This window comes from Tiliqua scincoides, chromosome 6 (assembly GCF_035046505.1).
Source record: "Tiliqua scincoides isolate rTilSci1 chromosome 6, rTilSci1.hap2, whole genome shotgun sequence".
NCBI lineage: Eukaryota > Metazoa > Chordata > Lepidosauria > Squamata > Scincidae > Tiliqua > Tiliqua scincoides.
Window position 1 is genome coordinate 71,472,337 of NC_089826.1, and position 12,108 is coordinate 71,484,444.

General features: G+C 43.0%; 1 protein-coding gene across 1 annotated transcript; it reads right to left on the reverse strand.

Moving 5' to 3' along the window:
- Positions 1-159: 159 nt before the first annotated feature.
- LIAS (lipoic acid synthetase) lies at positions 160-12,064 on the reverse strand. Its single transcript, XM_066632126.1, has 11 exons — positions 11,928-12,064; positions 8,008-8,180; positions 6,933-7,026; positions 6,315-6,395; positions 4,440-4,596; positions 3,413-3,470; positions 3,158-3,286; positions 2,809-2,954; positions 2,297-2,367; positions 1,267-1,378; positions 160-462 (listed from the first exon to the last, which is right to left on the reverse strand). The coding sequence occupies exons 1-11, from the start codon at positions 11,991-11,993 to the stop codon at positions 410-412; spliced, it is 1,140 nt and encodes a 379-aa protein (XP_066488223.1). The 5' UTR covers positions 11,994-12,064; the 3' UTR covers positions 160-409.
- Positions 12,065-12,108: the final 44 nt, after the last annotated feature.

Below are 12,108 nucleotides of genomic sequence, written 5' to 3' on the forward strand. Positions count from 1 at the left end.
GTGGGTCCTGACAGATTCTCATTCTAAAAAGTGGGTCCCAGTGCTAAATGTGTGAGAACCACTGCTTTAAAGTAAACAAATACAGCCAAACAATGACAGCATACTGAATTAAGCGCAGATGTAGGCATCTGAAAAACTTTTGCAAGAAATGCTGCACACTTTATCCAGCTGATACCTTTATTTCATCATAAATTTCATCCTGCTACCCAAAAGATAATGTATTAAAATGAACCCAAACGTCATGAATCTCCAAATATACCTTGCTTATACTGTATTAGTTCTTCTGTCAAGATAGGGCTGACAAGGTTTAAACATTGATAACTCAAAAGCCAGTTAAATGCATTTCCCTTAATCAGTTCATGCATGGATTATTTATTACAGCTGCAGAAGACTATGGATAGTTGATGTTTCAGATTACTTTCGTCTTCCTTTTCTCTACCAAATTTTTCAAGAAAAATTCACCTGTGTACAGACAAAAAGGCAATGAGTAACTACTTTGAAAAAGCAGTAAACATTTGGGATTTTACTTTCTGGTCAATGTTCTCAAACACCAGAACACTACCAACTACAGCAAGGACCTGAGACACAAGGTGTCCCTTTCCTCTTCTGTAGCAGGAAAAGGATGCATTATGTCAAATGGCCCAAGCTTTAGCAAAAGCTGAAATGCACATCCATTTATATCTGAATTTTAAATGAGTGCCACAATCTCCTTTGCAATGCTGCTGCCTAACTGCCACTTACAGGAGAGTCCCATTGATAGAAATGGAAGTTGTACCATTCAGTGCTTAAGAGACCATACACTAAACTAATGCCAATGGGATATAATGTCTGGGCAGACTTAGTGGTTGGGCAACATATTTTATCATCCAAAATATTGAGCTAACCAGCAGAAGAGAAACAATTTCAGCATATCTAAACTTAAGGGGTTGGAGCCACTCCAAAGAAGGCTAGTAAACTGCTGCTTCTGCAAAGAGGCTCTCACAACTGCTTTGCTGCTGACGTCCCTTGCAACACCTCCTTTCCAGCCTTAAGATGCAGAGGGACCAGCTAGAACAATGTGAAAGCAGATGTGGGAGACAGAAAAACAATGCACTTCAACATAGAAGGGAAAGGAGTGAATGCCTTGGGAAAGCAGAATTGCTTGTCTGCTTGTACAAAGCACCTTTGGATCAAACCCACAATCCACCAAGCTTGCTTATGCATGTCCATACATAAACAAATAAATCCTTACATTCTAGCAAATGCAATGCTTCATATATATTTTACCTGCTTTGTAGGACGAGCGCACAAGAGGCCCGCTAGCAGTGTAGTGAAATCCAAGGTCATTGCCTACTTTTTCCCAGTAGTTAAACTTCTCAGGAGTAATATATTCTTCTACCTGGATAGGAAAATACAGCTGTTCATGACTACATATACCAGGGCTGTCAAACATAAGGTCTGGGGGCCAGATGCGACCTGCGGAAGCTTTTTATCCGGCCCTCAGGCTCTCAGCAGTGCTGAGGTGTTACTGCTAAAAGGGCAGCCCCCATGAAAATTGGGCTCTCCCATATCTTGAAATACAATAAAGATTTGCATGTTTTCTGTCATTTGTAGTTAATGAATTCCTAAGTGAGAAAAAGTGCTTATTTTTGGTTATGAGTTGTTTAATGACATCACTTCCTGCCTAACGACATCACTTCTGGCCCTTAGCAGGCATCATGAATGCAATTGGGCCCTCTGTATGAAAGGAGTCTGACACCCCTGACATATACTAACGTGCTACATAATATTTGAAAGGAGGACAACAACATCTCACCCAACACAATGTCAGGAAGAAACCTCTAGGAAAGGTTATACAATTTTAAGGAAATACTAACTGATTCAGTGCCAGTTCTAAGATTTTGGGACCCCTCGTGCAAGGCATTCTCAGTAATTCCCTCTTAATCTGGAAGAATCAGGAGAGGCAAACTGGAAATTCATTGACTGCTCCTCCTCTTTTGGGTAGTACATGCCAAGAAAGTGAAGAATTGTGCTGTTGGGGCAGTGGGTTCTTTGCCAGTTATAACTCTCAGGCATCCAAGGCATTTACACAACCTTACCACACTCTGGTGTTGACCCAATTTCTGTACAATTAAATCCAGAGGCAAAGTACATATTGGGAAAAACTGAACCAGGGCATAGCACAGACTACTCACAACCATTTCCTGTGTGTTCTTGAACATCTCACATGAACAGCATTTGCTGAACCAACCAGCTTTCCAATCCTAAGAGTGTTTTCAAACACTAACTCATTTCCAGTACAATAAAAGATGTTTACCTTTAAATGGCGCTTTGTCGGTTGCATATATTGTCCCAAAGTTAAACAGTCCACATCCACCTCACGCAGTACTATAAAAGATTGAATTATGGTATGACAATGTCTAATACTCCTATTCTAGACACATTCAGAAAAAAGTCACAAAAGTAATTTGTGCTTGCTTCCCAAGTCATCTCCAAAACATTTCTTTCAGCCATCCAATTTAATTCACTACATGAGAAAGGAATAATATCTGTCCTTCAAGACACTGTATTGAAAGCTAGACATTAAAGGAAAACAACTTGGGTCAAAACAAACAAAAGGGCTGTGTCTGGGAATTCAAATCAAGCATGTACTTAAGGTCAAAAGGTCTCAGGCAGGGTTTAAATTTTGCTTTTAGAAGGACTGGCCTCAGAAATTGTGTACTCACAGCTTGCCATATAGCTCCATGAATCACATGTTCTAGCACTGAACTCCCCTCCCCCCATCTCTCTTTGAAACATGGCTTACGTGCACACAGAAATCTGACTTACATTTCAGGGTGGCGTACACTTGTTCATCTGTTTCACCCAGACCAAGCATAATGGATGTTTTAGAAATTACATCAGGCTGAACATTCTTAGCATGCTTCAGGACACGGAGGGACTGATCAAAATTGGCCCGAGGATCCCGAACTTGTCTTTAATAACAAAAAACAGCAAGCACATTTTGAGCATTAACAGAAGTTGATCAAGCTGTGGTTCTTATTTGTCTTCTGCACAGGTTGTAAACAGAACATTCAACCTAAGAATCTCTAGTTTACTCAATTTTTTAAATCATATTTAAAATCATATTCTGCTGCATTAGTCTTACATCATCTGTATACATATCACCTTTCATCACCTCTGCAATTCTGGAACTGTTTCCACATTATGGGCATACACATCTAGCCCTGACAGAGCAACTTTCTCCACAGCTTGAAGGTCTCCTCGGAAATCAGGGGTTAAGCATTCCACTAGAATTCTTGGATTCCTGAGAAACAAGGATTGAAAAATTGTAATAAACATGGAATACTCTTTATGTTATGAAATATAAATAATAGTCTTTAAAATGTGGTGTTGGTTTTTTAAAACATTATCTATTTCTATTTATATATACCTTTCTTTTAAGTGTGATACTGTCTTTGCAAAATGCGATGCTCCACCATCTGGAATATCTAAAAACAGTTTAAAACAAGCTATAATAAATGCAAAACAGATATCTACTTTTATGAAGATATTGTAGTGCTGAGGATACAAATGTAAGGGCCCAATCCTATCTGATTTTCCAGTGCCAGTGCTGCTGGGCCAATGGGGTTTGCACTGCTTCCTGTGTTGGGGAGGCAGTCACAGAGGCCTCCTCAAAGTATGGGAACATTTGTTCCCTTACCTCGGGGCTGCAATGCAGCTGCACCGGTGCTGGAAAGTTGGATAGGATTGGGCCCTTAGTCATTCATTTATGTAGTAATATTGACATCTCAAATTGGATAGCCCACAAAAACGTATGCTGAAATATAGATTACAATCCACTTCCTTAAAAGCATGATTACTTATAACAATGAACGCTTCTTTTAAAAAAAATTTTGTAGTCTGTTCCTTCTAGTTATACTGTATTTCTAGTATCCCTGACATAATTTAGAAGATATATATTTAAAAACAAAGGTATCATATATCCTACCACTGAGTTACCCTTTAAACTTTTACTCCTGAAAATATCTTCCTTAATAGCATATTGTTGAAAAATGTGGTGTTAGTATAAAGTTTGAATCTCAGTTCTCAATATGTCCATGTATCTGAATTTACTATAAGTTTTTTCACAGAGTTTCTGTTTCAAATATAGTTGAACACACTGAAAAGAAATATTTTTAAAACTCATGGAGTTTCAATAGAAGCATCCAGAATATTTGCTAGTAACCATTCCACAGGAATGGTAACTACAAGGAAAAACTTCTGCAACCTTAACAAAAACTTATATTGGTTTTTTTGTTTATGTTAGTTCTTTGAGGAGCCACAACATTTAAGAATGCAATGAATAAACAAAGATTTGCATGGCTCATAAAATACCTTAGATAAGCACTGAATGATGAGTTTTCAGAACATGATGCAAAGAAACTTTCTTAGGAAGCAAAAAATATAAGCTTACTAACCATCCCTGTCCACAGATGTCAATACAACATAATCAAGTCCCCATTCAGCTATTGCTTTCGCTGTGTTGTACGGCTCCTCAGGATCTAATGGAGGAGGACTTTTTGCTGTCTTTACTGAGCAGAAGCGACAACCTCTTGTACACGTGTCCCCCATTAGCTGAAATAAGAAAAGGCATGAGTTTTTGCTTTAAGCAGCTGTATTCTTTCAAAACTTTGTCCTGCCAGGTGATGCAGAGAAAACTGAACGCTTTCCACATGCGCTGCCTCTGGCGCATTCTCGGCATCACCCGGCAGGACAAAGTTCCTAACAACACAGTCCTGGAACGTGCTGGAATCCCTAGCATGTATGCACTGCTGAAACAGAGACACCTGCGTTGGCTCGGTCATGTCGTGAGAATGGATGATGGCCGGATCCCAAAGGATCTCCTCTATGGAGAACTCGTGCAAGGAAAGCGCCCTACAGGTAGACCACAGCTGCGATACAAGGACATCTGCAAGAGGGATCTGAAGGCCTTAGGGATGGACCTCAACAAGTGGGAAACCCTGGCCTCTGAGCGGTCTGCTTGGAGGCAGGCTGTGCAGCATGGCCTTTCCCAGTTTGAAGAGACACTTTGCCAGCAGTCTGAGGCAAAGAGGCAAAGAAGGAAGGCCCATAGCCAGGGAGACAGACCAGGGACAGACTGCACTTGCTCCCAGTGTGGAAGGGATTGTCACTCCCGGATTGGCCTTTTCAGCCACACTAGACGCTGTCCCAGAACCACCTTTCAGAGCGCGATACCATAGTCTTTCGAGACTGAAGGTTGCCAATACTAATACTAATTCTTTCAAAAGAAAATATGGAATAAAAATAAGAATCAAAAGAATCAACAGATAGAGAACAGATGAGAAAGGAATTTGTTCAGTACCCCAGAGCTAGTGTAAACATACAACATGCCAAACGAAAGAGCTGCATTGCCCCATGGCACACCTCCTATTTCCCCATGCAGTGTATTGTCACACTAGGTCAGAAAACAATACACTGTTTTCTGCAGAGTGCAGAGATTCTGCACTCTGAAGAGCAACTAAGTCCTTCCTCTGGCTTTGTATCAATGTCATGATACAGTCTAAGGGCCCAATCCTATCCAACTTTCCAGCACCAGTGCAGCCACAATGCAACCCTGAGGAAAGGGAACAAATGTTCCCATACCTTGAGGAGACCTCTGTGACTGCCTCCCCACTACTGGATGCAGCGCACACCCCATTGGCACGGCTGCACTGGCAGTGGAAAATTGGACAGGGTTGGGCCCCAAGACAGGGAGCCAATATATGGTCAGCTGTATTATCTTGAGTTCTGTTTTGAGTTCCTGCCTTGCCTCCTGAGTGGGTGTCACTGAATACAAGAGGACATCTACTCTTGAACTTGTACTTTGGAACAATTCTTACGTTAGCAGAGCAGGGAAGCTGCAACTCCTGTAGGCTTGCAGCAGATGATGTGGTTACTTCCCATGCCAGCACCGCACTACATTCAAACTCCACATCATGAAGTGCAATCATACCATGTCCCTCTCCTTTGTGGTCTTCTTATTTAACCCATTTTTGCCCGGCCCACAGGTGTACACATTTGGTCCCTGCTGCATATATGCAAAGTTGGGCATAAATGGCTTAAACGTTATTGGAGGGTTTTTACAGAGTTTCAACACATACTTTGAAAATATAAATGACCACCACCTGCAGCCTGACTGCATGACAAAAACCCACCACTTTCTACAGGACAGGAATAGAGACAAGGGGCTCCTCTTCCTCTATGTCCCTTAAATATCCCTGAAAAACCAAAGCAGAAAGGGTGCCCTGATCTGCTGTTCCGATAAAACACCAAGTTCTCAGCAGTTAACTTACCATTATAGTTGCTGTGGCCGTAGCATACTCTCCCCCTCCCCAACACTCCCCGATGTTTGGACATCGTGCTTCCTCACATACCTACAGTTAAAATGAAATAGCTATCAGCACTATGACAAGACACACTGTGTATGGTCTTGTGGCTAGCTTATAAAGTACAGCTGTAATAATCATTATTACATGATATAAGAAATGGCAGTCAGCCTTAACATTTGAACCAGCGCAACAGCCATGCTTGCCCTGCTGTTCTGGTAGTTACATTCACTCACACAAATGGGAAGGTTCCAGAAGCAGTATCCTACGGTTCTTTTAATTCCATCTGACATATACACAGCAGCACAACCTTGATTTGGCCTCAAACCATTCATGGGTGGATTTTGCTGGCGTCTTGCTACAGACAGGATACTGTAATGGCTACTATAATGCAAGCCAGTATTGTAAGTAAAGAATGATTCAGCACTGGGAATAAGAGATGGATCTTAAATTAGACTCTTTGATTTCAAGGATATTTTCTTGGAAGCGAATTCCATTGACTGCAACAAAACTTACTTCCAAGTAAGTGTGACACCTTATTCACAAAACAGGATTGACCCAGAATTCATCAGGTATTAGATTTACCGTATGGAGATTTAAGTTTCTTAGCGTATTCTTCAATTTGTTATAGTTTTTCCCAATTGGGATCTGAGTTTTCAGCCATGGGGGAAGTCGCAATCTAAAATAAAAATTGTTTTTCTGTGTTAGACATTAGCTTTTCTCAGATATAAATTAACTGAATGCCCAAATTACAAAATATTTAATACAAGTATTGTTCTTCTCACTCTCGCATTCTCTTATTACTCAGCAGTGGCACTCCATGAACAAATGTATCATCCACAGCTAAACAAAAATATTGTGTAATTTTTCAAAATATATTGTTCCTTACACTCTTTGATATCAACACCCAAGCTACCTGGAAATGGCAGAGAGTTAGAAACTTTACAGTTGGTTTTACTTTATAGAACAGTACCTATCGTTAGTTAACTCTGCTTATTTTTACTGTTAAGATGATACTTAAAAAGCTTTAAAATAGGAATTCCCAAACTTTGCAGTACCGTGATTCACCTCATCCTCTGCAGTGGGTTGCAATGCTCCTGGTGGTGCTAGAGGCCTCACCAGGCCCAGCAACCCACTCTACGGGCCTCTGTGTGCCTCAGAATGGCCCTCAGAAGCCTTCACAAGCCACTTCTGGGTTTTGGAAGCAAACCAGAAAGTGGCATCCAAAAATTAGAAGTGGTTTACAGATGCTTCTGAGAGCCATTCTGAGGCCCACAGATGCCTGTAGAGTGAGTTGTCAGGCTTGGAGAGACCTCTAGAAGCTCTGGGTAAGTAATGGAGCTTCCAGAATGGCTCCTATTTGGAGCCAAACAGCTGCAAGGGTGGGGGGATGGGCCCAGATCACAATGCAATGTGCATGGGCTCATGACCCGCCATTGGATCACAACCCACACTTTGGGAGTCACTACTTTAAGCACTGCTCCCCCCTTTTTTGTCTACAAGTGCACTTCTTAAAAAGCTGTCATTCTGTTTAGGGAGAGTAGAACCTGTTTGGAAGTCTGCCATCCAGGTAAGTAAATCTGTTCACTTGATGCTCATAAATGAACTACAGTGCTTATCAGATGAGTATTGGAAAGCATAATAAAGCTCTTTTAATTACCTTTCTCCTTTCTGGCGCTTTAAGTTGCCTTTATATTCTGCCCACTTGCTTTTGTCTGAAAGCTCCCCAGACACAAAGTCTTGTAAATCAGGTCCACTTTGCAAACGTTCCTTTTGTTTGTCTGGTAATGAACTTGATGCTCTGAACTGGTTGCACTCACTGTTGCCAAGTACCTAGGAGAAAATAACTGAATTTATCTGGAAACAGCAATACAAAACTTTCAATAGTAATCTCAGCATACAGAAGCTGTAATGTGTAGACTGTGATCCAACGAACCACAATCAAAGAGTCTTCTGGTATACACAATGGGCTTGTGGCTACAAACATGAGGTCCCCCCAACCTGTCCCCTTTTCTGGGGGGAATCTACATCAGATGCCTCTTCTGAAATTTGCTTACGTTTCAAGATACCGTGTCCAGATGTGTAGAAGGTTTCTGGGACAGGTAAGCAGTTCAGAAGCCCCTGGATGAAGCTTCCAACAGCTACTCCCAATAAAATAAGCTGTACAGTATTCAGTCCATTCCCCTGGGGACTGGGGATAAGAATAGGCCCTCAGTTTGGCTGTACTTGTCGTAAGAGGCGACTAAATAGCCACCGGGTAGATGGGACTCATCAGCCTGGGAAGGCAGCTCATCTGAGAGAAGGAAAACTCTGATCCCAAACCTCCACTGCCTTGTGGCAACATCCAGTTATGGAAAAGGCTTCAGGAGTCAACCTCGAGGCAAAAACCGGAGCCGGAGTCCCTGAGGCAGTTCATGGCTGAACACAGTCATGTTCTGGCAACTCCTGCGACGCTGCTGGAACCAACCGTATTGGCTTCTGCCTTTCCATTGGACCATTTCAGCGACGTGGAGAGGGGGGATTTGCTGCATGGGTAACGGCCTATCCTCCATACCTACTTTACCCAGGCTTCACGCACTGGAGAGGACACTCTGTTCCAGAACCATCATTCAGAGCGTGACACCATAGTCTTCCGAGACTGAAGGATGCCAACAACTATTCAGTCCAATAGAGTTGACACTGATAGAAGAACTCAGATGAAGTGTCCTTAATAGTAAAACCAATAGCTTGCAGAGTGGTTTCACAGAAAAGAGAACAATACTAGGGATTTCTCCAACAGTCCTAGGTCAACATTACTCAGGAGAAGCACACTGCTGCATAGGAACAGCAGTTTGACCATACTCTACACCAGGGGTGCTCAATAGGTGGATCGCGATCTACCGGTAGATCGCGTGGCAAAATGAGTAGATCTCAGAGTGCCGACGACCCCCTCCTACAGGTGCCTCTGGGAGGAAACGCCAGGAGTAAGGCCCATTGTACTCAATGGGGCTTACTCCCAGGTAAGTGTGGCTAGGATTGCAGCCTCACAGCCTAATCCTAGGCATGTCTACTCAGGAGTAAGTCCTGTTATACTCAGTGGGGCTCAAGGTACACCAACATACATTGTACACATAAATGTTATACGTTATGATGGCGCGAACATTGTAAAAAAAACTCTGGTAGATCTCCGGGCCTTGCTGGGTTTCAAAGTAGCTCTCGAGCCAAAAAAGTGTGAGCACCTCTGCTCTACACATTAGGGTTTCCCAAACTGTGGGCTACAGCCCCATGTGTGGTGGGCCACAATATGCTGCTTCCTGCAGAGCTGCAATGCCTTACTGGGGACCTTGGAGGTCACTTCTGGGTCGTACAAGGCTGGCAACCCACTCTATTGGCCTCTGAGAGCCCCAGAATGTCCCACAGAAGCGACTTCTGGTTTGCAGATACAACTTCTGGTTTGCTTCAAAAGCAACCCAGAGCATTGTGCTATGACCCACTGCAAAGGACAAGGTGGGTCTCTGTGCTAAAAAGTTTGGGAACTGCTTTTCTACATAGTAGCCCAATGAATACACATACAAGACCTGAACTGGATGAGGAAAGAAGAGACTCTCCCCTGGCAGCATGCCATGTTTCCATGGGAGGACAACTCATTCATTGCAACCTACAGCTAAACAAGGGTCAGAGTCATCCTTAAAAAGCATATTCACATCTTAACACTGCTGCTGAAACATGCAAGGAGCCACAAAGACCACTGATCCATCTAAGTCAAGCCTATACCGACTGGCAGTGGCTGATTACAGAATCATTTGCAACCCCACTGTATGAGTTTCTTTCACGAAGTGCCAGGGATTAATGGGCTTCAACCCTACCAACTACCAAATGAGACCCTCTGATCAAGGGGAAGCCTTTGCTTTTAAGAGCAAAAGTGGCAAGCACAAAAACAAAACACCCTCAAAAACTATCAATATGCTAAATGAAAACTCTCTCTCTCTCTGCATATTGTCAATGGCCATGTTATAAAACCAGTTCTTGTTGAAACACAGTAGCGTCCTATTAAGCCATTCTGTGAGATATTGACAAAGTTGTGTGGCAGTTGGTAAACCACATTTTGCATTTTTCAAGTCCTCTAAGATGTTATGAAACCATCTTTTTTTGGTCTTCCTCTTGATCTTCTTCCAGTACTTTTGACATTTTATACTTGCTTAGCTAGACAAGAGTTGTCTATATGCAGTATATGGCCAAACCAGTGCAAACTAGATTTTAAAACCTGCACTGAAGGTGGTTTCTCATCTGCTTGGATGCACACATCTCTATTTCTCTATCACTGCCACAACCTAACTTCCATTATCAGCAGGTGGCAAAACTCTATTTTCTGTTGATCGTGTTTCTTTAGAGTCCAGGTCTCACAGCCATACAGAAAAGTAGGAATTCTGTATTCTGAATATAATACAGAAAAGTATTATGGTTCAAATAATAATAATAAAAATTTCAATTTTCGTGCTTCTTGAAAGGTGCCTGTTATGAAGCCGACACAACATAATTGAGTATTCAGGGCTTTGCACAGGAAAGGTGAAAATACACCTGCAGGTCCGAGCCCTTCTCAGCTAATTAACCCAATGATGACCTGAGGGAGGGAGTGCACTGGTGCTAGAAAGTTGGACAAGATTGGGTCCTGTGTCTCCCGCATAAAAGGATGACGCAATGCAGTGTTCTTCAACATTTTTTTGTGCCATGAACCCAAACAATCAATAAAGAGACTGGGGACCCCGTTGTTGATGTAGACGCCCTCCCAGGACCCTTTCCACTTACTCCCATTCCTGTTGCTGTCCACTCCCTGCCCTCATAATGCCCACCCAGCATTGTTCACTGTAACCAAATATTTTTATTATTATTATTGTATTGTATTAATTATTGCATTGTATTGTATTAATATTATTAATATTATATTGTAACCAAATATTATTATTATTATTATTATTAGAACAGAAAAAGTTACCATGAAGCCTGGCACTAGTGAAAACTGTTTTAGCACAACTGCTAAGAACCTGAGCAGGACTGGCACACAAATTCCTGGCACCTGAAGGTGTACACCAGATGCCTCCCCCTTTCCCTGGTGGTGCTCTAGTCAAGTGGTCTCCAACATTTTTCATTCCCATAAGTTGCCGCGACCCCATAACTAAGGTTTTGTGGCCCATTGGGGTCCCAACCCCAAGGTTGAAGAATACTGATGTAGCAGTTCGGGAGTTAGACCTGGAAGATCCAGGTTCAAATCCCGCTCAGCCCTGAAGCTTCCTGCGTGACCTTGGGCCAGTCGCTATGCCTCATTCTCGCCTACCTCACAGGGTTGTTGTGAGGACAAAAGGGGGAAGGAACCATATACAGCTCCCTGAGCTCCTTGGAGGAAGGAAGGCTTCCATCTACCTCACAGGGTTGTTGTGAGGACCAAAGGAGGGAGGAACCACCCTGAGCTCCTTGGAGATGGGGGAGTATAAAAATGTGGCCTAGGTCTAGTCACTCTCTCTCAGCCTAGCCTATCTCGCAGGGTTGTTGTGAGGACAACAGTCCTGCTCTCAGGGCCTCTCCTTCCTGCGCACTGACACTCACCGGCCTCCCCAGCACTGCCAGCCTCTTCAGGGTCCCTGTGATGGCGCTCTGGTGGAGCAGAGCCATCCCAGCCCTCGAAGCCACTCGCTCGGCGCTCAGCTCCCTTCTCCTCTCTCACAAGCTTTGCTCGGCGCTCGATTGGACGACCTCGCTCTCGCGCTGACAGCAACTCCGCCGTGCC

Coding starts and splice junctions, on each gene's coding strand:
- LIAS (XM_066632126.1), bottom strand. CDS start 11,993: ATGGCTCTGCTCCACCAGAGCGCCATCACAGGGACCCTGAAGAGGCTG. Junction 3,471..4,439: donor GACATCTGTGGACAGGGATG/GTTAGTAAGCTT, acceptor AACTGTTTTTAG/ATATTCCAGATGGTGGAGCA. Junction 2,368..2,808: donor AGTGTACGCCACCCTGAAAT/GTAAGTCAGATT, acceptor AATCTTTTATAG/TACTGCGTGAGGTGGATGTG.